Source organism: Camarhynchus parvulus, chromosome Z, assembly GCF_901933205.1.
Source record: "Camarhynchus parvulus chromosome Z, STF_HiC, whole genome shotgun sequence".
NCBI lineage: Eukaryota > Metazoa > Chordata > Aves > Passeriformes > Thraupidae > Camarhynchus > Camarhynchus parvulus.
In genome coordinates this window covers 50,440,552-50,467,780 of record NC_044601.1, presented here as the reverse complement: position 1 = coordinate 50,467,780, position 27,229 = coordinate 50,440,552, and the positions used below count along the sequence as shown (strand labels likewise).

The 27,229-nt window shown below is 36.9% G+C and overlaps 2 protein-coding genes across 4 annotated transcripts in view; both read left to right on the top strand.

Moving 5' to 3' along the window:
- Positions 1–23,590, top strand: part of IPO11 (importin 11) — an 80,582-nt gene extending 56,992 nt beyond the window's left edge. For all 3 annotated transcript variants that reach the window (XM_030968149.1, XM_030968147.1, XM_030968148.1), the window contains exons 30-32: positions 14,894–14,989; positions 18,265–18,349; positions 23,278–23,590. In XM_030968149.1, coding sequence (XP_030824009.1) covers positions 14,894–14,989; positions 18,265–18,349; positions 23,278–23,442 — 346 coding nt within the window. In that variant the 3' untranslated portion in view covers positions 23,443–23,590. The remainder of the gene's footprint in view (positions 1–14,893; positions 14,990–18,264; positions 18,350–23,277) is intronic.
- LRRC70 (leucine rich repeat containing 70) lies at positions 4,193–8,585 on the top strand. The gene is made up of 2 exons (XM_030968150.1): positions 4,193–5,507; positions 6,008–8,585. The coding sequence occupies exon 2, from the start codon at positions 6,046–6,048 to the stop codon at positions 7,942–7,944; it is 1,899 nt and encodes a 632-aa protein (XP_030824010.1). The 5' UTR covers positions 4,193–5,507; positions 6,008–6,045; the 3' UTR covers positions 7,945–8,585.
- Positions 23,591–27,229: the final 3,639 nt, after the last annotated feature.

The following is a 27,229-nucleotide window of genomic DNA, read 5'->3' as shown; positions in this document are numbered from 1 at the left end:
TTATTGTGTATCAAGTCTGATATGTCAGCCAGTATGAGTTCTGCCAGTTAGGTAATTGGCATTTTGTGAGTGTAAGCACTTGCAGTATGCAATTATAAATCTTCATTAGATTATTATAGGGTTTTGCCTCTGTCATTTGTTAAAATTACTTCGAAATTTTAATTTTCCTCTCAAAAAGTTGTCTATATGTAGTGTTAGTTAAATGGCAAGAAAGTGCCTTATAAAGTGTCATGCTCTCCTCATGATAGTTATGTCCTCATTTATAAAGTCAGAATTTCTTACATAATTACTTGTAAATCCTTCTTTCTTTATAGGGATGATACTCTGAAGCTATTTTATCTTCCCCTCCATTTTTTTAATCTCTCTAGTTAAAGGAATGCTCACCCACGCCTCTAATAGACTATTAGCATTTAAAGGAGCTCTTTAAAATATGATTTTGCAGTTGTCATCAGTGTTTGGCCTTGGATTTATTTAGCTTGCCTGACAGGTAATGGTGCAATTTTAATGATAAGAGTGAAAAATGTGGCTTTGGTCTTAGTCTGCCTATCAGAATCTGCATAATTCGGAAGGTTACACAGAGCACTGCCAATTTCTTAATTGCATGTCACATTATGGCACTGGCAAAAGGATGCACTCATTAAACTTTCCTTGTTCAGTCTCCATCCATTTTTCTCCTACACTTGATAGCTAGGATGGACTGGTCAGGAGCATATTATCTTTTCCCCCAAGACCCTTAAGCCTTGATTTCAAGGAAAAATGTACCAAGTGATAGCAAGAAATTATATCATTAATTGCATCTAAACTGCTGCAAAAAAAACCTACAGTCATAAGGGTTTGATTGCTGCTGCTATCTTGGTTTTGTTTTATGGCCTATATAAAATATTTCAGAAGTCTTTCGGAAAACTAATCTAATTACAATTTACCCTAAAATTTAAGATTTTAATTATATAAAAGCAAAAGATAGCAGATTAACTAGCTTCCTTCAAATTCTTTGCAATGTATGGTTTACATGTTTGCAAATTAGATACTTAAGTAGTAACTGAAGTATAGCATATTACTAAAAATGTGTAAATATCCAAGATTGTAACAAAAGTAAAAAAAAAAATCCCAAACCCAAAACATAGATTTACAGCTGTTTTTGCACCTGTGTGTGTTTGAGCCGTTTTGGTATATCTGCTTATCTCTCTGTGCTATACTCTGTGAAATTTGAGACTGCCAGAGAGTAGCTGAGATTTTTCAGTGACTTTCTTTAACAGTGCCAGACTATTATGATAAGATACCAGAAGTGATAAATGCCACAACCCATGTCACTACAAGACCTTCTGCAAATAAGTACTGTCTTGAAAAATAATGTTTCATATTCAAAGAATTTAATGAGAAAGTGAGTGTTTAAAACAAAACATCAGGTTTTGATATTAAAAAAATGCCCAAGTATAAAGAAAGCTTGTATTTTTAAGAAATAGCTTTTTTATTTTGTGTGTGAGTATTCTCTGTAGTAGTTGTTAGGAACTGTTGAAGTTTTCTCTGTTGAATATTTGGAACTATCAGTTGTTAATGCCAAGTGTATGCCCATCTTGTCTCCTAAACTAGCAGGCAGAGTGTGGTTTTGGAATTTAATTTAGTTTTGATTAAATTTCTAGAAGTTGAAATTTGGGAAATTACTTTGAGTTATTTGGACCTTTTGTTTGAATTGCATTCATATTGAGTACATTAATGCTTTTATAGTTTGAACAGAATTGCTAAATATTGCAGTGAAAAGTAAAGGCTAAAGCTGTAGTGTTATTATCAGCATTTCACATCTGTGTGTTACATTCATGGCCAACCTTTTTTATATTACTGTTTTGTTCACAAACCTAGTGGTTGCTCCACAGAAGACTTAGATTTCTGAATATAGAGAATAAACTAATTTCTCAAAGTGAGCTTTTAGTTTCATGAGAGCTTTCTGTCATATTATTTTACTGGAGTCTAAGGTCAAATCAGGTTTATGGAATGGAAACTTATTTTCATATCCTCAATGGGAAAAATAATTTTGTTGTTTTTATGCTGTGGAAGAGAGAAATTTTCAGTAAATGCAGCAGTAAGTCAGGATTCTTACTGAAACAGAAACATCAAATCCTAGAAGGAATCTGCAATATTTGCAACAATCAGAAATGTTTCGGTAAACTAGATAATGAGAAAAACAGAAAAGTTTTAATAAGGTGTCAACAGTTCACCTGCCTACTGGATGTTAATTAAATGTTGATGTCTGTGCTATCTAAGCAGTAGTTTAGTTTCTGAATTGCTTTGATTTGGGGTCATATCTAAAGATGATGTGGGCAGAAGGAAGTAGGGATTTGAAAAAATAAACTTGTACAGTAGCCTAATAGTGGAGAATAAAAGTATAAGGAAGGAAGCACTGCAAGAGCAGATGGTTGCTAAATACATAATGGGATGGCAATAAATAGTTTCACTCTAATAAGCTTAAAAGAATAATTACAGTGCTAAAAGTTGTTTGTCCTCGTTTGTGGGCTTTAACAGAATTTTGTAGTAATTATGAGAATGAAATACCTTCTCAAAAATTTACTTTAGACCCTGTTTTTGAACTTCTTGCTTGTTTTCTGCTGTATGTAAGTGGAATTTGGCTGACTAGTTTGTGCCACCTAATATTCCTTATATTGGCTTTAATGTAACATGGGTGAAGTGCTTGTATGTTCTTTCAGTTATTTGACCTGTCATTTTATGCCCAATTTGACAAATTGCTGTTACTCAGGCTTCATGCTTTTATTAACGAGGAGTCATAGTTGAAGTAGATTTTAATGTTAAAAAGCCAATAGCATTAGTAACTTCATCAATATTAGTATAAAAAGATGGAATTCGCTTGTGGGTTCAAAAATAATTTCCTCTGTTACCATGTGAAGCTCTATTCAGGTACAACCTAGTAGCACTCTCTCTGCAGAAGAAAATTTGCAGTGAATGAAATATGAGAGCAGCCTAAGCTTGTTAGTGTTTCCTGGGTTTTTTCGTACAGTTTTCAAAAAGTAATGGATTTTATTTCTAAGTATGAGCCACTTTGACAAATGCTGATCCAAGTTATGTATGTATCCCACCTAGCCTTTTTTATGGTTTCCCCCAAAATGGTATCAGTTATGTGGCACATAATTTTGCATCTCGTTCTTAACAGATACTGCTTTCAGATACTTTAACAATATGTAGTATTAATGAAATAATAGCTCTAAAATAGATTGCAATCAGATCTGCAGGCCTTCGGGTGCAGTATTGACAAAGTGTAAAGCAGGACTTCTCTAGATTTCCTAGTGCAGAATGGAAGAAGCCATGAACTGGATTAATTTTTTTTTTTCCTGTTTTGGGCATGGGATTCAACTATCAGAGTTGTTAGGGTGGTGAGAACCACAGCAGAGCTAGGGTTCAAGCAAAAATGTTGTGAATACTAATAAGGTACTTTCAGTGCAAGACCACAGAGACATTTGGCCAATTAGTTACTGGTCATCAGTTTTCTTTTATCTGGTCACTGCTCTAGTGGTTCCTCTAAATTTTCATGCTGTCTGATATACCACAGAGCTTCATTAATTGCATTAGTGTTTCAAAACGTGTTGCTTCTGACATTTTCTAAAAGAGAGCTCTATGAATATTTGCCTTTTAAATTTTTTTTTAATTTTACTTACTTTTTGTAGCTATAAAGGGTTGTTTCATACATCACACCTTGGAAGAATAATTTTTTTTGTCTGGGCTTTTTTTACACATATAGGTTTCCATATAAAGGGACTACAGGCAGTGAAGTCTAGGTAGAACATAATTTCCTGTTTGAAGTCACTTTCCACTTTTTGCGTGTCTCTGATTTTCCCCTCATCTGACTCTATTGATAATCTTTTTCCTTTACTCTTACTGTTCTGTCCCCCACATCCAGGATGCTTCACCATAGTTCCTGTGGACTATATGGTGTTTTCCGTTTAAGTAAATGACATGACATTTTATTTTACTTTTCTCATAATGTCAACAATTATGTTAAATACTGTAAAAAAATGTAAGTGTGAAAATAAATATTCAAATCTAAAGAAGAATTAGCTTTGCTATTGCTCTATTGGTCTCAGAAAAAAAGAAACAAATGCAATTCTAATTCTGGGTTGTAACTGATACAGGCTTTGTCTAAAATGGCCCATGGACCAATTTTACTTATTTTATTTCTTATTTTAGACTCTGTATTTGGAAGAAGGCTTCTTCAAAAGCATGTCCTTGTCTATTCTGCTTCCCTTTCTCATGTGTGTCCTGCATTTCAGATTGGATTATATAGACAAAGACATTTGGGTTACATTTCACCCCTTATGTGAAGTCACGCTTCCTGTGTGAGATCATTGTAGCTGAAGGGACTTGATTCTCCTGCTATTGTGCGTCTTTTTTGGCTGTGGCTACTGATGGGCTTTGTCATTATTCTTTTGCTGAGCATAAGGTCTCGTTGCAGTAAAGTCATGGAGTTTTAGTTATGTTGCTATTTGTAGGCTTAATCTCCCTTTCCCCCTTTGATGATGTGCCTGAACTTTGCAAGTACTTCTTGCCTGTGATGGATAAACTGAGGGTGTAATCTCCAGTCCTTAAGCAGAGGGATATTTGTAGCACATGTAGTCTTTTTCTGCACAGGGGACACTGCAGGAAATGAAAGCTGTGCATGAAAGGTGTGGCTCTCAGAACCGGAAACCATCTCATAGTCCTCTGTGGATAAATTTGGTTTTAAAAGGGTGGCCTAAAGTGAGACTTAACAAAGTGTTTGGGTCAGGTTGGAAATAGTGCCGCATCATGTGGGTCTCATATCCTAGGATTTCATAGGTTTCTCTGGTATTGCTGGCAGATTGTGCTGTGTCAGAGGGCAGGAGACACTGGGCTCTTCCCTCCACAGTGTGTTTCTTTTCCCTCTTGTCCAGACCACTGGAATATGTGTGCATGTGGCAGCAGTTTGGCTCTGTAGACAGGGAACAGTGTAAGTGTTGCTACCAATTTAATAAAGCATTTCAGGTTCTGGGTGAAAGATAAGGGAGTTACAGGTTGTGCAATAGTGCTCTTACAAATTGTGTTTTATTCTGAAAGTTAGGTCTAAGATAATACTCTTTTAAGCTCTCCTAGTTAAATCAGCGGATTAAAAAAAAAAAAGGCAAGACAGAAAAAGAACAAAAAAAAATCCCAAAACAACAAAACCCAGCAGTTACAGACTAAGATAGTTCTTTCTTTTCTAGAAACAAATCATTGAGATTTCCTTTCTAACAATACTTCTGAAGCACAGATAAAATGGCTTCCTGTCCCAGGGTTTCCTGTATCCATGGCAACCTGACTTCAGGCACTTCTTTTTTAGTTTCCTGAGCAAACTGTTGCAAACCCTGGGGCAAAAATGTGAGTGCTGTAGTACGCAGCAATACTGCCTTTACCAAGGTTTCCCAGATGAGTGTAGTTGGCCAGTTTATAACATAATCTAGCAGATTGCAAACGGCAAAATAACGGAAATAATGAGCTTCAGATTTGGGGTAAGGAAATGGTTCTATTTCTTTTAAATGTAACTCAGCTTTATAAAAGTAAAATTCAAATTGTAAGTGATCTGCCAGTAAAATGTAACTTGTTTACAGTTGGCATTTCTACTTGAATGCTTTTGAAACATTTCTTAGTGATGGTTAACTATAAGAAGTAGAGAATATATAGTATTTTTAAATTAAGAGAAGCTGTTATTTTGGCAGCTTAGATACTTTTATGCTACAGCCAATTGAATATTTTCTGGCTACATTAGCAGTATATTTATGAAACTGTGCATTTACTTTGAAAAATCTTTTGCAGTGAAGTCCAGTTAGTAAGTTGGAGTTCTAAACTCCTTCTTTGGCATGAAAGAATAATATGTAAAATACCAATTTTGAGAGTAATGCTAATATTTTTAAGACTGTACACATAGATTCAAATAATTATTAATGATTAATATATATAATAAATATATTTGAATTAATAATATTTATATACTTCTTTTTATCTCTACTAGTGAAGTCAGAGAGGACTAAGAAGGCCAAAGACAGGGATATGTGTGTTCTACAAAGTTCTTCACCCTGCCCAGGAGCATTCCTGTATATATTTAATTGTTTTCTTTGGTTGCTGCTCCAGAAGGAGGCTTTTGGCTGTCCATCTGCTTGTCAGCTCTGCACAGGGAGACAAGTTAGCTGTCGTAATGCAGGGCTTTCGAGCATCCCTTGGAACCTTCCTAAAACAACAATTCTTGTTTACCTCAGTGGGAATAATATATCACATGTCACTCCAAATGATCTAAGAGGCTTTCTGAAGCTTGCTGCACTCTACATGGATAATTCCAGTATTTTGTATGTGCACCCAAAAGCTTTTGTGGAACTCCCCAAACTGTGCTACTTGCATCTAAATAGCAATCATATTAAACGCTTGGATCCAGGAATCTTTGAAGGCCTTTCCAATCTTCATTGTTTATACCTTCAGAATAATCAAATAGCTTTTCTTCCCAGAGGATTATTTAGTGATCTTCTTTCTGTTAGATATTTAACACTTCAAAGAAATCGTCTCAGTGTCCTTGGAAGTGGGACTTTCTGGGGAATGATAAGTCTCCAAACACTAAACCTAGCAAATAATAAGATTTCACGGATATCAGATGCAGCATTTCATCATCTTGAAAATCTTACATATTTGTTTCTTGAAGGTAACAACTTACCACTTGTGCCATCAAATGCCATTGGAAGGCTCAAAAATCTTGAAAGACTTTCTTTGTCTCACAATCCCATTGGATCAATTCAGCCTTTTGCATTTAAGGGACTTAATAAGCTTAAATATCTGTTTTTGAAAAATGTCAAGCTAAAATGTGTTGCTGTAAATGGATTTTTTGGATTAAACAACCTTAGCCAGCTAATCTTAAGTTATAATGATTTAGAAACTATAAATTCCAGCACTTTTACCTTATTGACCAATTTAATGTATCTACAGCTAGACAGAAATAGAATAGGCAGTATTGGCAATGGTACCTTTGAAGAAATGGGGCGGTCACTTAGAGTACTCAATTTAGCATTTAATAATATCACAGAGTTACAACCTGAAGTGCTCAAGCCCTTAGTATCTTTAACTCATCTGCAGGTACATTCTAATCCTTGGAACTGCAGCTGCAAAATGCTTGCATTACTTAATTGGCTAGCATCATCTTCTGTTTCTGCAAAAATCCACTGTCAGCATCCTCAGAGTATGCGTGGTAGACCTTTGCATTATATTAAATGGGCTTGGTTTTCAGACTGCATTGGCCCCACTGACAGCCCGGGCTCTGCCCCAAGTCTGGGATCTGTCAGGGTGCATCACAGCGCTACCACTCTGCTGATGGCCTGGCATAAAGGGAACAGGCACAACACATTGGAGCAGTTTGTCACTGCAGAAACTAAGTATATTGGTTTCTGGGAGGGAACTGCAGCTACATCTTCTACCCCATTGCCTTATCAGGAATATGCTGTTGAAGTGCCATCACAGGCAGCTACAGTGTTATCAACATTACCAGTGCAAATTCCAGCAAAAATGATACCTACTAATGGAAATGTAGAAGAAGAATTGTTGTTTACAACAGATCCTGCTCCCGTATCATTAAAAACAACCCTGATTTGTACACAACAGGTTGAAAAGCTGAATCAAGCTTTTGATATTTTACTAGCCTTTTTCATTCTGGCTTGTGCTGTTATCCTGTTCTTAACCTGTAAAATTATTCAGTTTAGGCAAAAACTAAAGGTGCTGGAAAACTCAGGGGAAAAGAGTATAGAATATTATGGCTTTTATCAGCCTGGGAGATACAACATAACTGACTCAGTGCAGTCTCTAACTCGGAAATCAGTGGAACATTCAGAACTGGACCAAATAAGGCTGCTCAAGCGAACAGTATCAGAAAGTCAGGCACAGGTCATCTTGTTCGAACATTCATCATTGTAATTTATCTCATTTGATTTGGAGTTAACTGTGATATGAAAGGTCAAGAAATCAAGAACTTGATTCTGTAAAAATACCTCCACCATGCTTAATAGAACTGTGGAAAATGGCACAATTTGGTTTCTGCATCAGCATTTGCTTACTGAATGTTTTGAAATTTATTGATTATTTCATTATATGTCATTTCAATCTAACATGGATAAAATTTATTAACCTCAGTCCCTGTTTGTAGAAATTGTTCACCTATGCTCAAGTATACATATAGTATAAAGTACACTTTAATTTATTTTGCCGTACTTAATGATGTAAGTTCCTATAGAAATTCCATAGCTATTGTGCACCAAGCAAAACATCAGTTCTTAGTAGGATCACGAAGCCAAGAAATCTTGGGGATCAGAAAAGAGTGTTTCATGTGTTTATTGTAATAGAATTTCTACTCTTCCTCTATTAAATAAAGCACAGGGGGAAAAAAGCACATTTACAGTTAGCATGTTCAAACTCTTGAGTAAGAGAAAACTTTCAAACTACACAGATTCTATTTATACCTATAGCATATTGTAATATAGAGATTTGTGTGTTCAGTCTGTATAATGTATATATTAAAGTGATTTTTATTAGTGTGTATCTGTATCATGTTATGAAATACCCCAAATTGGAGTTAAGAAAAACAAAATGCTCTTGAAATTTACCAAAATGTAAATTTATTATGTCTAAAGTAATAGAGTTGGTTAATTATCGTCAATAAAAGATCATCATCTATGTCATCTATGTAGTAATATTTTTAGGGACTTTTTAGCTAGATAAGAGGTACAAATTGAAGAAGTACACTATACTGTGAGTACATAATGCTAAATTAATGGCTGAAAATATTTACATATTTGGTTTGTATTTGGAGGTGTTAGGTCAAGACATGTGTTCTTAGTTAAAGCTTCATCTTCAAAATAGGGGTATTTTCTTTTATAGTTTGCATATAACTTTTTATTTCTATTTCAAATGTTGGTGTTCTGTTGTTGTCAGGGCATGTCTAGTATGCTGTAGCTTTATTTTCAACCTGAATTTCTGCGATTTTTTTTTTCTGTTACTTCAATAATTTAAACTTTATTCTAGAATTAAATGTCATAAAACTATATGCCAAATAGTCCAATGTTGTAAAACCTACTTAGTTTTGTAGATGCTGTTTTTCTTGTACAGGCCTGTGCCCTAGAGATTTCAACCATGTTTATAAGTTGCACAGTTTACAGCTAGACCATTTTCCTCAAGGAAAAGTGGGGAACAATGCTTTGATAGACTTTCCTCCATGGTGTTGATTTAAATTGTGCATAGAAGCATAGAGCTGTTCCAGGCTCCAGCACAGAGCCTGTTGCATTCTCCAGCTGAGCCAGGGCTGCCCTCAGCGTTCTTGTTCTCTCCCCTCTCTTTCCTGCTGGTGTAACTCTGGACTGTGCAGGTCCTGGTCATCTTGTTTGTCCATCTGCAGTTCTTTTCCAGCAGGGAAAAAAAATATATTTTCTGCTACCAAGACATATATAAATCTTGACTGCACTGAGTGGGTGTGAAAGTGCAAGTATGACTTCATTATTGTTTGTTATTAGTGTAATGAAATAATACTGTATTTGTCTGTAATTTATTGTATCATAGATCAAATACTTCTAGGGAAGATGCAATTCAGCTTCTTGGACAGAAGTTTAAACTCTTTAGTATTGCTTGAGTAGAAACTATTTTTTAAAATAATTTTCTAACTTAAGATCAGATGTTAAACATAATGGGCAAATGCTTTTAAGAAGGGAAAAACACTGGCTGTAATTTATGCACCTTTCTCCAGAGGCTAATCCACTGCAGTCTCTCTCTTCAACTCATTTTTGTTACCTTCTGTCTCTCCTACATAATTTGTTCTGATAAATATTAATTTTGTTTTCATTTAGTAACAACTGCATATTCAATGATTGCATGTAGTAGGTTCTGCAATTTTATGTGCTCTATTTTTAAATTTTTAATTTTATGTGGACACCTTCAGAAATAGTGGACTTCAAATGCAGTAGAAACTGGTTAAGTTTCTCTTGCTAGAAATGCTGCTGTGCCTTTTTTACGGAGAAGTTTTGGTAGTGCACAAAGGTTAAAAACTGAATAAACCTAATTCTCAATTCTCAAATCTGGCAGGGAGCAGCTCTGTTATTTTAGGCTCTGATTTCCACAGCTGCTCTTTACAGAAAGGCATGAGAGCTTCTTTCTGTAGGTGCATCTTTTTCGCTGACAAGCTGCTGTGGGAGTTGTTTGCCAGGTATGCCTCTCACCATCTGTAGTGGGGGAACATGAAAGGAAACTGATGTCACAGCTGTTTGTGCAGCAGAGAGTTGGAGCCATTGAAAGCCATCCTTTGGAGTGGAGACATCCTCGAATTACCAGCTTGCCGACACAGGGATTAAACTAACAAGGCACTGAGAGATTTATTATGCAGTTGTGAGGGAAATGCCTTTCTTTAGCAGCCAGTATCTTTTGTATTTAAATCTTCACTTGAGGAAGCCAACCCTTTAATGTACACATGTGGTTCATATGTCAATTAAAATCACTAGGGAATAAGTAGAAGCCTTAGTGAAATCTGCCCTCATGAAGCAAAGTGGTGCTTCATGAAGATGAAGTTTATGGTCAGTCATAGGACTCCCCTGAAAATACTGTCTTAGCTGCTACTTCACTGCTTTAGGAGCTCCCTAGAACTGTGCAGCTCCTAAGGGGGTGGGGAGGGTGTGTGTAACAATTATTTATGTCACTTACAGTATGTGCAGAGTAATCTCTGCTTGTCCCACTCCACCTCTTTCGTTGGCTAATGAGATAAGAAAAAAGAATTAATTAAGCTTACTCAATATGTAAACTAGTAAAGATATGAAATCAAACTCTTCTTGGTGTTTGCATCATTCTGGTGAATGTAGAACAGCAGAAAATGTTTTATCTTCTTTTATCTCTGAAAAAGTATTTTTTCTCATACAGATTTTTTTCTCCTTCTCCGAGGGATATGCAAAGTAGATATGGGGTCCATTTTATTTAAGCACCACTAAAAATGTGTCAGGACATATTTTAACATGATGATAGTTTTGTCTCCAGTAGTTGGCTATGTAAGTGAAGTAAAAATTAGGAATTTTCACATAAAACCTCAGGATAATAAGTTGTATAGATAGCTATGTGCATTAGAAATTACAAACAGAATGAAAAAACCAAACAAACTATGTCTTATTTTCAGAACAGATGGGGTCTGTTCTGTCCTTTGCAAAGCTTTTATTCTTTTATTTAAAAACTTATGCAAACTTCAAAATAGAAGTTTTGAGATTGTTCTTATGGAAGCTGCCCTGAATGCTAAATTTTCTTTTCTATTGGTAAGGTGAATTTTATTAACAGGCAGCATAAAATATCCGTTCTGTAATTAAAAAAAAAAAAAAGTAGTGCTTATATCTTTGAAACTGGATTATGAAGTGTTTTCAATGCCAATTGTGGGCCTTTTGCTTTTGCTGCATACCAAAACACTTTTTGTGCAAATAATTTAGGAAGACTGGGTAGATATAAAACCACTTATAGCCTGATGGTTTTGTTTGTTTCATTGCTAATCTGGATTGTTTGCAATTCAATGGGGGAACTGCTTAAATGGTGCCTTCCTCCAGGTTTAAGATTTTAGTATGAAACATAGTAACTGTTCTGTTCTGATAATTCATCTGAATGCAGTATTTGTCTTCTTTGAATCCACTCATGAATTTTCTAATTATTTCTTTAAATAAGCAGGCTAATTTTAGTCTCTTTGAAAAGGTATTACTTTGAATGGCATGGCATGAAAATAAGGCCTGATGCATTTTATATGGCCACTGAACTTTGAGGTTTCTTTTTTTAAAGTGTGAGTCTGTGGTATCTTTATTTTTCACCAGCATGTGTCTTGTGTTCTAGAAATAGTCACACTGTTTAATGACTCCATACTTGGTAAATATTTCAGTGGGTCTTTGGTAGTAAGAAACTGTATGTCCCATTTAAAGGGGAGAAGAAAGCAGAGAAAACAAAAGGTATTATATTTACTGAAAGCTGCGGGCAAATTACATTTTGAAAGGTGCTCTACATTCTTTTTTTTCCTTAAAAAACCAAAAAACACTCTTATGAATCCTCCACTAAAGAAGTGAAATACAATTTCTCATTATGTCATAAAATAGGAATATTCTTTCCAAGAAATTAGTGATTTCCTTATGAGCTTTTGTGGTAACTATCAAGAGCAATATTTTTGCTGCTTTGTGCTGATGAGACCCCAACTGGAGTGCTGCATCCTGCTCTGGGACCCTTAATGTAAGAAGGACATGATACTCCAGGAGCAAGTCCAGGGACCACAAGGTTGATGAGAGGAGTGGAACACTTCTCCTATGAAGACAGGCTGAGAAAGTTGTGGTGGTTCAGCCTGGAGAAGAGCATGTTGTGTGAAGACCTGACATCAACCTTCCAGTCTCTGAAAGGGCCTGCAGGGAAGCCAGAGAGGGACTGTTCATCAGAAACTGTAGTGGTAGGACAAGGGGGAATGGCTTAAAAGTGAGTAGGTTTTGATTAGATTTTAGGAAGAAATTCTTTACTGTGAGGGTGATGTGGCACTGAGTTGCCCAGAGAAGCTGTGGATGCTCCCTCCCTGAAAGTGTTTAAGGCCAGGCTGGATGGGGCTTTGACCAGCCTGGTCCATTGGAAGGTGACCTGCCTATGGCAGCAGAGTCAGAGCTAGGTGACCTCACTTTCAACCCAATCCATTCTGGGATTCATGCAACTTGGAAGGAAGAAATAATACAGCTATTGGAAAGCATCCTGTATTATTAATTAAATAGTGTGTATGAACAGAGCATAGTTTACTTCTCCAGGGCTCAAAGTGCTCACATTTTTCTCCATTGAATACTCCTTATCTACTATTGACATGAATCTGAGGGCAGCTTGTTGGGAAATACCAACCTTACTCATGTTGGAAAATCTTAACTGTTTTGGGCATTTTCTTAGAGATGTGTTTCAAAAACAAGGATGAGGCAACAGAGTCTTAATGGAGGTGTGCTAGGCAGGACCTTTGACTTGGTGAAGAAACCTGCTCTGTCTCGGAGGGCTCATTGTGCAAGTGACTGAGGCACTGTTGACTTTCTCAGCTGTGCTGTGAGGTCAGTAGGTTGTTTGCTTGCTGTCTGCAGAACCTAACAGAGATTCAGCCTCACAACATGTAATGTTTTGCTGTTCTGAATGTGATGGGGAAGACTTTTGGCAAAGGAATAAATGTCTTTTAAAATACATAGCTGGCAATCAGGCAGTAGAAATCATGTCAGTTTTCATTTTGTGGAATTCAAGAGTTTCAAGACTGATGATACAAAATACCCTTCAGATTCTGGCATACAACAGTAGCTGAATTTTAAAAAGGGAACAAAAACTAATCCCTTTGAAAGAAAGGATCATGAATGAGATTACAGTTTTATCAAAACAAGCATAAAAGAAATACTTTCTATGCTTAGTATTCTAACTTGATAAGCATTTTTTCCAAGGTATCTGTTGCTATTTAACTATTTGTCATATGTGTAAAATTTTGTTGTGTGTCTGATAAGAAATTTTTCAAAAGCAGTTGCTATTGTGTAAGGGGCTACAGTTCATCCATGTCTTCAGTCTTCACCCCAAATAAGAAAAGGAAATGAAAGAATATTAGGAAATAGATTTGTCTGTGTTAAAACAATTGAAGTACAATATATGTTCATGTTCAGTGCCTGTAAATAAATGGAATGTGTCTGCTTCTGCCTCTGCCTCTTAGAGAGCAGCATCAGCAGCATCTTTTTGGGAGAATTAAGCCTGAAGTTCCAAACTGGGAGCAAAGGTGCATCAGTCAGCAGCAGTCCCAGGAAAAGGGTTGTAGTTTATGATCACAGTTAGATCCTTTCTCTTTCTTTGCTGCATGTATTCCTGAGATGAACATTTTTTCACTTGTAGTTTGTCGTCACGCTGTCGCAGTTCATGGAGTAGGAGTCTGAGAACCCGTGTTCTGCAATAGCATGTCTCTGGCATTAGATCCACAGTAGCAGGAAATGGAGCAGAAGCAGCAGCTGGCTGCTCTCCATTAACTAGGAGCTGGTGTCCCCTACTTTATCTGTCATGGGGAGATGGTGTTCCTACGCCCTTATCCTACCAGCAGATCCTTTGTCAAGGCAGGGGCAAATGTAAATGTGTTCAGTGTAATTTTGGGCATTGTGGGCCTATCTAGTCAAGCCCTCAGGTGATGCTGAGTAAAGGTACTCGTGCCTTTTAATTCCCAAGTGATATCTACCAGCCTTTTGCATTAGTCTTAAATAGCTTTATGGCAGAAGGTGTCTGTGTTTGAACAGCTAAATCCTGTCACCCTCTCTCTGTACAGTCAGGAAGGTCACATTCTTGCAGAATTGGTTGCAGGGTTTTTCCACCCACTCTGGGGAGCTGGCTACCTAGGAGGGTGAAAAAATACAGGTAAGTAGGGAAGTGTACCTTCTTTACAAGCAGCCATTGCTCAAGGGGTTGTGTAGGTTTATGTATTGAATAGTGATGCTAGAAAAGTTGTAAATGTGCTGGGCATAGAAGCCACTACTCTCTTCACTGAGTGGGAAGGGCAGGAGCATGCCCTTCCCACTCAGTTTCTTAACTCCTAATGTCAAGGATATTGCTAATGTGTTTCTTCTGTTCGTTTGCAATTACTTTTAGGTTTTCAGTGGCACACTAAGTTCTGTTATATTTAAAAATAATGTTTCTTTTATATTTTGAAGCCTTTTTGTAATAAAAAAATACACTGAATTAGCTGCTTGATAGCATGCTCAGCTAAGCAGTAAGCAAGGAAAATACCTCTCTGTAAATGTACTCTACAACTGAGCAAATTTCCTGTGCAGTTCCTTTAGCTAAGTCACTTTCCTGTTCTTTTCCAATGTTATCCAAAATAAATTTTGTTCTTTTACAGTGTTATCCAAGATAAATTTTGTGGTATCATCAACATTTCAGTGGAAGGACTGAACGATGTTATGACTGAAGATTCTGAAACAGGAACATACAAAGAGTAAGCGGAAAATCTAATTTAAACAGGGTTTAATAGTAGCAGTATTGTTTTATATGAAGGATTTTCATTTGAAAAATCTGTAGGCAGTTAAGACATGCTTGTTAGAGATCTATTTTCCTCAAGAGTGAGTGTTTCAGGAAGACACAAAGCTTTTGGTCTTAAAATATTTGCAATGGGGAAAGAGGTCTTAAAATGAGAGTATAATTTTACATTGTTCATTAAATTATCACTAAATGATGTCTTAAAACATTCATATGCTTAGATTTGCTTTTTGCTTACTTGAATGTTACATCTAAAATTTCAATACAACAATCATGTGTATTGATAGGGAGGGACCACCTTTCCTCAGAGGTAGTTCAGAGTTTCTTTGAATGTGACATGAACCTCATGTGAGTTCACCTAGTGTACAGTATTTCACAGCCTAGAGAATTTAAAAGCATATCCCACAAGAAGAGTTCTTCAGATGTTCCATGTAACATGTGCTACAGAATATATCTCAAAAGTTTCCTGAGCTAGGAGTTGGAGCTTGCTCGTGGCAGGAACGTGGATGTTGGAGGTGTCCAGAGTCTTCTGCCCCTCAGCACCACACTCATTCATCTTCTGATGGTTCCCTATCTCTGTAATAATTACTTACTTTTAGAATGGAGAGTTGTAATAACAGAATTTACTGATGCTCTGATGCTAAGAATCAAGCATTTTCTTTCTGATCATTACATGGTGATTGAACAGATTCTATCTGAACTAATTAATTTACTGCTTGAGAGGGTGTTTACTGCCACTGAAACTAGGTGGCACAGAACAGCCAGAACGCCATCTATTAAGTTCTTCTCCACTTAAAACAGGTGGTATGCACACAATTATGTGTTCAGAGCAGTCCACACTCACACTGAGCCTGAACTATGCCTAAGAATTTCTTGCCAAAGTACTTCCACCAAACTCTTAGTAAAGAAGATGTAAGTCCAAAGTCTGGGAATATGCACAATGTCTGGCACTGTTTTGTTTACTGTTAGAGAAAACATTTCAGAGCCCTTCTATTTCTAAACATGTTGCTTTGCCAGTACTTGTTGAAAATAGTTCTCAACTTTATCCTAGTTCATTTCATATTTTAAGCCTGAAGGCTTTTAGAACTTGTCACTACTTTTCTGAAGTCTGGGCATTGTTTTTACTTCATAAAATATAGTCACACTGAACCAAGGACATATTTATGTTGGCAGGTTCTGAAAGAGCTGTTTGAAAGATTTTGACTTTTGCATAATACATTTTGACATCATTTGGAAGTAAAGCGAGAGCAGTCATCTGAAATCATGTGCACTATTGTGGCTCTCCAGACTAAAGAAGAATGGCTTAAGCCCGAACTGGTTCAGAAAAAAGATAATGTGATGTCCACTGATTATCATATTAGCTAATTATTGTAGTGCAGGAAATAAAATTATGTGTATGTTTAACACGGGAAGATCAGAGCTGAAATGCTATAGAACTTTAGCCACTGAAGGCTGAAGAGTGGGGTAAACATGTACAGGGAAGGTTATAAAGGTTAAACAATGGCAATGGCTTAAGTGACTTAACCACTTTAAATGAATACATTTAAACTGGAATTATAAAGAAACTGTTGTAGTTAGAGCAGTGGGACTTTGGAAGTGGTAAAAGCCTTGTCATTTTTTAGATTTATATTGGATTTTAATCAGGTTATGGAAATGTTTACACTGTCTTACAATTCAAAGGGATTGCACTTAGCTGGGTTTCCTAGAGTTCATATTTCACATTGTAGGGATAATTATGAGAGAACTTTACAAACCTCAAATTTTCTGGAAAGGGGAGCATTCCCCTACTCTAGACTTGTTTCACCAATACTCAGATTTTTCCTAATTTTATCACTATCTCTTCTTTTATTCTCTCCTCTCCTTTTTTTGGAATTCTGTGGTACCTAAAACTTATGATGGTCTGAAAAAGTTAATTCAGTCTTGTATGTTGACATTGACAGTTTTGTCTCCTTTTCCTTTAATAAACTGGGATGCAAGCAGCCATTTGTGAGCAGAGGAGATATGCAATTTGATGTATTATTTTGAAATAACTAATCCCTTTATTAAAAATGGCTTCTGTGTTAGTATTTGACCCTGCTTGCCATGCTGTTTAGCAAGTGTTTCATACAGCTCTAAACACGTTACTAGAACTAAATATGTAAACAGAAAAGTCTTAACATTTTCATAAAAAGTCATAGAAAACACATAAAATCACAGCCTTTTTTTTCATGTTGGTAACATTAAAAAGGGTTCTTCATCTAAGTTGATGGAGTATTTCACATGCTAGTGGGATGCAGCAATTAAAAATGCACAATAATGCAGGACTGAAAATGAACAATAATCTGCATTTGTCATGGTGCTTTGTAATATGTGAATTATGTGTCCTTTGTGTCTTAAATCATACCTGATACATGGTGACATGTTGTCATTACCTGAGTGTTTTTTAAGTAGTTTTGATTTTTAAGGCAGAAATTCCAGGAAAAGATTTGATAAGGTGGTGGACTATTTGTCTATTGTTTCAGCATAGAGCATGTAAAGTTAATGAAAGGCATGTTTTCTATAGAATAGCTTTCATTAATGTCTTTATAAAGTCCATTCAAACCATTTCAGCAGGCAGGAAAATCTCTGACTTTTAAACTGGATATTTTTTTTTCATATTTTCTGGTTTTATACTTCAAAAATAAAAGTTAAAATATGGCTGTTATTTTTACATATGGGTACCTGCCAGTTGAGGCAGGTAAAAAACGAGTTAAAAACCTTTGTTCAATGTCTTGCAGATTTTATTGTAGAATAGCACTGTCCTTACTAGTTTTTGGGTCCTTTTGTCAAAGATCTCACAGAAAAACATGAATGCCACGAGACATCTTTGCAATCTGTATATGTTTAGCCACTTTGACTTTGTATAAATGGCTTGTATGGCATTTTCTTGAAAAGGAGCGGAATTTTTTTGTAAGGAACAGTAGGTTTTCTGTATTTTTTAAAGCCGTGTGGTTTGTTTTCTATGTGCACAAATGCATTTTAACCCACAACTTAAGCAAAACCATGAAGGATAGCTGAGATTGTTACATGGATGGAGGTGACAGACAACATGCATTCCAGGCTACATTAGATTCACTGTTCTTGGGGAAAAAATTACTTGTGATTAGATTGCCTGACTTTCAGCAAACTCCTCTATCTGTTCTGTGTTTTCAAAAGTGCTTTAAAATAATTTTTAATGATAATGTATGTTAAAACTGTTCTTGTTCCCATTTTTAGCTGCATGTTAATGTCTCATTTTGAAGAGCCCAAAGCTACAGAAGATGAGGAACCTCCTACAGAACAAGACAAAAGGAAAAAAATGGTAAATTTTAGATCTGTTATTCAGTCATAGACCTGATTATGTGCTTCACTTCTGTCACACTAAATTCTTCTTAGGTTTGATTGATCTGTTGTTCTTGGAAAATTCATGTTTTGAATAAAAAAAAGGAAATTTACTGCCAAACCTTGCAGCCACCACACTTAGGTTTCTGCTTGCCTTTTGCATCTTGGTAACTGTTATCCAAATAAACATCATCTGTCCACAAAATCTGGATATTACAATACTAACACAATATAGAAGGAATTTACTGAAAAAAGAAGAGAGCTAAACTTTATTGAAAACTCATGTCAGGCCAAATCTCTCATATTTAAAAGAATTAATGTGCCTGCATAGAATTTTTTCTAGTGTGAAGAACTCTTACAAAGAAGCCAGTGTATACTTCTGTAACTTTTCTTTTACATGTAAAAGCAGTACAATATATGTCTTTTTTAAAAAAATGTGAACCTTTCCATATTCTTCTTCTATTAGAAATGCCTTAAGAGAAATTCCTAGTGTCTTGCAATTTCAGATTTAAACAAAATGCAGAAATATCATTTTCTGTGGTCCTTAAAAATGCACTACACAGTTCTATAATTATTACTCTTAAAAGCATCTCTAGACTTTGTTAAATTTCCTTCTTGCTTGTGAGCTTAAATTCTAGCTGTTTGTTGCACAGTGATATTTATTCTTTGTGGTTTTATATAATCTCTCAATATAGATATATATATGTATATCATTATTGTTATCAATAGTGATCGATATATCTATAGATCAACAGGGAGGAGAGAGACACATTTTGTTTGTTAATCAGATTTAAAAAGCAAAAGTTAATTTTCATCTACAATGCTTTTATGTTCTTAATTTTGAGTATACTTAGACTATATTGCTGTCTGGCTAAAGTTTTAATAACATTGTGTCAGACCTCAAGTTTTCTGTTGCAGGTTAACTTCAATAGTTTGGATATGTGTTGAGGAATTTAGACTTGTTAGATTTGTGAAGGACTACCTTCAGTGTGGATATGTCAAAATGAAAAGCAGGGCACATTAAATTATGCTGTATCATTAGATTACACAACATAACAATATGCTGCTGATGTACACAGTTACAGTGAGGAAACTGTTCTGGGGTCACGTGCAATATGACATAATTTGTCATTTGAATAATGACAAATGTGCTTGGATAAGGAGGAGCTTCACCAAACTAAAAGCACCACATCAAAGGTCTTGATTTACTTCCCTTGCATCTATCTTCCCTTACATATATCTCCCTTTGCGTATCACTTTCCTTTTTTCCCTAAGGAATTGCTTGAGCTTTGTTCCTCATCTTCTCTTTAATGTTAAGCTTAAACACATTTTCAGCCTTTGTTTTCTTGTAAAGTTTACAGAGAATAAATTAACATACATGAACGTCAAAGCTTCATTTTTGTTTTGAATCTCATAGTCTAAATTTAACTATTTCCATGGTTGCTGTTTTCTAGATTACTAAGCATTATTCTTTGTTTTTCTCCTTTCAAGCCTTCTTTGTAAGAATAGCTGCCTATTTTAGTCTTCTCATTCTTATATTTAGTTCATTTTTCCTGATATATTTCTGACTTAAGCCTTCCACATTGTCATTTTTTCAGCTAATTTTAGTATACACTGTATTCTTACTCTTTTTAATGTAATTTCTTGCAGCTGTGAAAGCAAGTGAACTGCAGTTGTTATGAATGTTTGCTATAAATTCATTCTGAATCCCAACTGAAATAGTGTGATATATAGCATTGCAGATGGTGCAGAAATTGAGACACAACACTTGGCTATTTACTTCAAAATTGTACAGGTCCTTTGGGCAGGTCACTAGAAGCAGAAGTGTCAGATAATAATCAGAATTGTTAATCATGGCTTTGAAAGCACAGGTAGCATTTGATTTTAGAAACTGGATTAAAAACAAAACATTACCTGGGCCCATTCCTACCTCTGTGTGGTGGAAGTTTCTTCCTCTCTGTAGGAGCACCAGTGCGCACACTCACATGAAACTTGGAAAACTATAGTAGCTGGTATCACTGGTAAAGTAAAAGAGAGAATAAATACATAATTTGATAAGAAAAGCAAGAACAACCTAAAGGGAATCAGCAAAACCTCTGAATTGTTTATCTGCTTCAAGCCCATGTTTACAGCCAGTGAGGTGGGAGATTGGTTTCTTCAGTCCAGGCAGTGTCAAGATCAATTTGTAAAGTAACAAGATTAAAAAAGTAGTCAAAACCATGTTTTCACCTAGCATCATAAAGCACATTTCAGTAATCAATTACTTGCCAAATTTTTCTTTCCTCTCTGTAGCTGTTTTGATTAAGCTGTTGGAATTTATTAGTGTTTTTTTTTAACTGGAAAATAGATTTGTTTTGTCTTATCAGAATCAGTCACATTTCAATAAAACAGCTATGGCCACACACCTAGGAACTCAGCATACATACTTAGTGTATAGTCCTTCTCCAACTATGCTTACCATTCTTCCAAACTTAGGATTTTGTTTGCTTAGTCAGTGAAGACTGCAGCTGTCTGTCGAATATTGTTGACAAACTCATTATATCAAACTATTTCATTTGTTTTGTTAGTTCTGAATACCAGTAACAAAAAAGTATAGCAAAAGAAAACCAACTTCTTGTTGCAGGAGACTCTTTTATGTACTTGAAATACTTTTGATGTGACTATCTGAATGAAAACAAGTTAGTGTATTAACTCCTTAATTAAGTCTGAAGGCTCTTAAGTCGCATTTGACTTACAGATGGTAGCAGCAAGCATTACTCATACTACAGAAGTCTCTACTGGCTTCAAGTGGTACTGCTTTGAGTGGTGAGCCAGGGAGCAGTGAGATATGTGAGAGCAACAAATCTGCAGACACTGAGGTCATAGAGAAAGGAAGGGGAGAAGGTGCTTCAGATGCCAGAGCTGAGGTTCCCCTGCAACCCCTGGTGCAGACATGGTGAGGCAACTATGCCCTGGCAGCCCATGGAGGTCCCTGGGGATGCAGAGATCCACCTGCAGCCCATGTTGTAGCAGGTGGATGCCTGAAGGAGTCTGACTCCATGGGAAGCCCACACTGGAGTTGGCTCCTGTCACCTGTGGCCATATAGAGAGAGGAACCCAAACTGGAACAGCCTGTTACTGAAGGACTGCACCGTATGGAAAAAAAGGGATCTGCATGGAAGAGCTAGTGAAGGACTGCAGCCCATGGATGTACTCATGGGAGAAGTTCATGGAGTACTGTCTTCCTGTGGGTGGGACCCCATGATGGAGCGGGGTGAGAGTGTGAGGAGGAAGGATCACCACAGACAGCATGTGATAAAATGACTGCAATCCCCATTCCCTTGTCCCTCAAGCTGCTCCAGAGGAGGTAGAGAATTTAGGGTTAAAGTTGAGCCCAGGAAGAAGAAAGTTGTTTTAAGATTGTTTCATTTCTCATTACTCTACCCTGATCTGGTTGGTGGTAAAATAATTTCTCGGAGTCAGATCTGTTTTGCTCATGTGAGAGAAACTGATGAGTGATCTTACCTGATCTTACCTCAGCCCATAAGCTTTTCATTATATTTTCTCTCCTGTCCCAGTTGTGGAGAATATGATTGAGTGGTTTTGGTCAGGGTCACAAGATTGAGAACACTTGTATTTAAATACCTGTTTTTCTGTGCAAACTTTCCTGGAGTAATTTTATACATGACTGTTCAGAGCTATGAACTTAGAAAAACTAACTATAAATGCATTATATGTCCCAAATTACAGTTTTAGGTGAACAAATGCAAATCATTCAGAAACTGGTAGATTCTTTGCCTGGCAAGGCAGGAAGAAAATGCTACTAACTTCAGCAAATATTGATTAGATTCGTTGTGATTTAGAAATTTCGTTAGAAAAGTCTGTTATAATCTACAGGTTCAAATTACATTTACTGAAAAAAAAATCCTCCTACAGAGTACCAAACTGTTACTGCACTTACTTCCCCTTTCTAAAGAGTGTTATGGTAATAATAGGTAATAAAATTATCAAGTCTTACCTTGAAACAGCAAAATAGTTTATGTAGTTTACCTTCCAGCATAAACAGCAGTGTTGTTTGGATTTGACACTAAGATGAACAGATCACAGGTCTGCATTAATTGCCATTGATTTCAATATCCTACTTCTTTATGACACAGCAAGCACCAGGTGTCCCCATGCCCCATCCCCTTCTGTCCAGTCGGGTGGACTGAGGGACAAATGTGGCATGACTGTCAATGCCCTGAGCCTGCCCACGTGTCTGCTGACACTAAAATTAGCAATACATCCTCTGTCAATCTAGCTTCTTCTTTTACCTATTTTTGCTATTAAAAGGCAGCTAATGTGGGCAAATAGTAACAAATATCCTGTCTTTCCCTGCCCAAAAGAAAATTGTATAATCCAGCTAGATTTTTGAGGTCTACAGGTATCAGTACTGAAGTGTGGCTATTCTTTATGGTTATTATTTATGCCACACATGGACAGTTTATTTTGTTTGTTATATTATCTAAACAAGTTTGACTTTTTCGGTGTTTTGTTTTCTTACTAATAAAATAAAACTGACCAAAGTGCATTCCGACACTATAAAGTCCTTGGTAAGAACTGATTTTTAGGAGTTACAGGAACCCCGTTCAGCAGTAACTGATAAAGTAGCTTTGAAATTATTTTATCTTGTAAAAGCATTAAACCTTAGAGCAAAGTGTAAGACTCGTGATTTGACACTGTTTCAAATAGTTTAAAACTGATATCTGCCTTGGTAATAATTAATTTGATCTTGCAATGACTGCACAAGTGTTTCCTCTTGTTTCTCAAGTAAGTACAAAGAAAATAAAAGTAGATTTTTTTCTTGAGCTAAGGTTATAATCAAAATGTGTAAGTCATAAAGTATTTTTTTGTATTGTTATATATTTTTATTTTACATGTTTTCCACAGCTTGCACTGAAGGACCCAGTACACACTGTGTCACTGCAGCAGTTCATCTATGAGAAGTTAAAGGCACAGCAGGAATTACTGGGAGAACAAGGTTTTCACGCCCTTATGGAAACCGTGGATACAGAAATAGTTGCCCAGCTACAAGAATTTTTACAAGGCTTCTGAATAAGCAGAAAAAATATTTTCTATGTCAAATTTATATTTCAAAATTATGAAAGAACTCTAGCCTTTGGTCTTGTATGGATGAGTCTAATGAAAGGTGAAAATAACTTGAGACAAAATAATAAAAAAAGTTTCTCCTGTTGCTCCTAAACTATGCTTTTTTGATTTTTTTTAATTATAAAAAGTTAATTAAGGCTTCTATCATTAAGCTAACATTTCTATGATTCCTAACATGGTATATGCTGCCCTAGGTAGTACCATTTTTTGGTACCCTTTACCTTGCTGTTGGTTCACAAAGACATGTCATAAAGTCAGCAGTCTGAAGGAACTTACTAATGTATATTAAAGGGAAGCATCTGTTAATTCAGCACCATAATTCAGTATCAGGAACTGCTTCCTTTAATACTGCAAATCTGTAACTTTATCCCTTTCTATTGCTCTTTTTAGACTGTATGTTCAACCTTATGAACAGAAGGATTTAGAAAGCTGTAAGACTGTAAACAGAAATATTCCTTCATGAGAGAAAAATAATTCCCATTTGAATTGATTGTCTCAGAGAAAAAAAAACTTTGATTGTAACACTTAAATTGTATTTGAATTGTTAGAGAAATCAGGATATATTTCTGTCTGAAGATGTGAGTTTTCGTTTTTATCACCAAGTTTTCTTTATTTCTGTTACCAAGAAATTAATTTCTTGAGTTCCTTCTGTTACAGTTTTAGCTGTCATAACACAAAGAAACTCACCAGAGGTAGATGAGCAATTAATTCTAGTTAATTTGTGGCCGTACCTGGATGATTTAAGATTACCATGTACAGTATCTCAATTTTTTCTGTTTTTTCATCAAAGACATGTCATGAGGATACTACACAATTGTTGCTAAAATTTTTAAGCCAAAATGGTCATAGTTACAACAACTATTTACAAACAAGAGGCTCACTTTCAATTATTTGTGTAGTTACTTGCAGGGTAAAGCTCCTCCTTTCTATGTGCCTTTGTCTTTTGTACCTTGCAGGTCAAAGTGGGAGGAAAATGCTGATTTCTATTTTCAGATTTTTCCTTTTAAGTACTGATCTTCCACCTTTAAAGTTGAAACTAACTTTACTCACTAAGGGATGATTCAACTATTAAATCAGATTTTTGTTTTTCAGAGGGGATTAGCTGTTCAACGACGCCTACAAGCTTTTGACAATCTTACTAGATTACCAGATGCTTTTAAAAATATGAGCATTTTTTACTGATCTCTTTGGAGTAATCTCTCTTGAAACCTTCTCTCTGTTTGTAAAGGAAGGCTCATCTTTCTCTCCTCCTTTGGCATTAGTATCAGAGACTGTTTGGGCTCTTACAGTTCTAAATGCAAAACTTCCCCTGTCCCCTGCTGCCAGCATCTGTCAGGAGAAGTTGTGGGAGAACTTAGTTCATTGTTTCCTGCATTTTACCTTGGCATAGGGAGGTTTACCAGAATAATTGCTACTCTTTGTATGTTATGTGTATGTCATTTCCTCAATCATCCACCATCATCATCTCATAATTAAGAGGTTTATCTGGTTACATTTGGTACTTGCAAGGGAGGAGACTCAGTGTGCTGATGGTGCCATTCAGTTGTGAACCACAATTACCGGAACCTGGCAGCTTTTGACTGAATTTGGATTTGTTGCCTAGTTAACCTGCAGACACCCCAAGCTTCTAGCTCAGTATAAAATCTGTGCAGATCTGGTCACCTTTGCTAGCTTTGACCCCACCTGCCATGATGGCCTGGTGTACAGAAACACGTCCTGGCAGCAAGCAGTACTGCCCTTCCACCCTTCTGCAGAATCCCTTGTGCAGTGCCAAATGGCAATCCCTGGAGTTTCAGAGGGAGGCGGGTCCTACTGCTGTAGTCCAGCCCTGGCCTAAAGGCTACTCTGCTCTGTGGCCAAGCCACCCAGCTCCTCGTGCAGTGTCTCACAGGTCAGGTCTGTCATCCTGGCTGAGGCAGGCCTGCCTGCATCATTGTCAGAGCACCTCCACCCCCGTTACCTCATGTGGTGGAGTGCTAACTGCAGTTTATGTTAATGCGTGATGGTGGCTGAGACCCTGTCAAGAATGATGAACGTGCTTTCAGCTAATAACAGCGCAAGAAGTTGTGATTAACTTTCTGAGTAATGTCTCTGTATAGTGCATGTCTTCATTTTCATATGAATTAGGAAACAAGTTAGATTTGTTTCTAGGTGTTTGGCTTGTGATCTTGGAATATATTTCTCTGAGGCTTGGACTATAATTGAAAACAATCATCATTATCATAACTGTTTATATGACAACCATTGTCAGTGAGCACAATGCCAAAAAAGTGCCCATCTGCAGCCAGCAACAATCTAGTACTCAAAGTGGAGAAATTTCAGCTTGAAACAGCAGAAAAACGATTACATATGATCATTATATATTAAACCCTTAGACATAGGATTAAATTTTCACTGGAAGAATATGGATTAGGACTGCAGCAAGCTATAGCCCTTTTTCAATTTGACGGTGAAATTTTTAACTTCAGTCTCTAGGGAAAGAACAGAAACCAAATATAGCAATTAGCCTGACGCCAAAGCAGTAAAGTACAGTTTCTGAAATTCTCCTGAGGAGGGATCTTGGATTCTCTCATATTCTAGGCATCAATTTACTTTTCAGAAAAGACAATGATTAAGGTGAAGAAAAACTTCCTGCTTCCGATAAGAATTAAATGAGACGACTAATTCTGCTGCTTCCATCTTCAAAACATTAGCTTTGGTGTATCAATGATGACCATTTTTAGGCCCCTGGCCTAAATGAAGTGTTAATAACTCATATGCTGTCTTTGCAATCTCTTAAATCTTTTTCAGCTCTAGGAACTAAGTTTATCCAAGCTGTAACTTACTTCTATTTAATAGTTGAGTTGTTTGTCTCATGAAAAATACAACTGGAATAGCTTGCAGGGATGTTTTCAGGTTAGATAACCTGTAGGCATGGTCTTGTGTTCTCGCAGTGCTCTTTGCCTTGCCAGCAGTGAGGCCGTGGCCTCCCACCCTCCCTGCAGTGAAGTGGTGGAAAATTTTGCCTCATTTGTGAGCAAGTGCTGGGATCAGGCTGTGTGCTTGAGACCTCAGCCATGGTTGTGTCCCAGGAGGTGCAGAGGGAGCGTGGGGTGCCTGTCCCAGCAGCCCTCGTGGGCAGGGCTGCCAGAGAGAGCTCCACTCCTTGCCAGGGAAGCGACTGCTTGCAGCACAGCTGGCAGATGGGCAGGGCGTGTTCTGCCCACTCTGCCTTCACTGAGAAGGTGTTCCACCATTCCGGAGAAGAACATGCCATGCAGCTGTCCTGGTTTAGGGCAAATTTGGGAGAAAACCTCCAAAATGGGCCCCCCAGAAAGCCAACCCACACCCCCCCCAACCAGTTCGGAAAAATTTCCTCGGAGAGAAGTGGAAAAGAACCTGTTTATTTAACAGGAAAGGCATTCCCCAGCACACAAAATGAACAATACCAGATGACAAAACTCATTTGCCACTCTGAAGAGATGACAAATTCAGAAAGTCTCTCCTGTGGGTCCTCGCTCTATTATTAATCCTTCCAGCACTGGGAAAGGCTGCTGCCCAGAGTAGGCCCCAGTAGGGCACGAAGTGTGAGCTCTCGGTGTCTCTCCCGGTCCCGAGAGAGCAGGTTCAAATGGTTCCAAGAAAAGGGAAAGAAAAGCAGTCCAGGGAAAGCTTGGACTGCCTCAGCTAGCTAAACTAACTAACTAAAAAGCAAAAGCAGCGCTATGTTCTGCCTTTTCCATGCCCAGACAAC

What these genes read in the sequence shown, in the direction of transcription:
- LRRC70 (XM_030968150.1), top strand. Translation starts at nt 6,046, where the DNA reads ATGTGTGTTCTACAAAGTTCTTCACCCTGCCCAGGAGCATTCCTGTAT.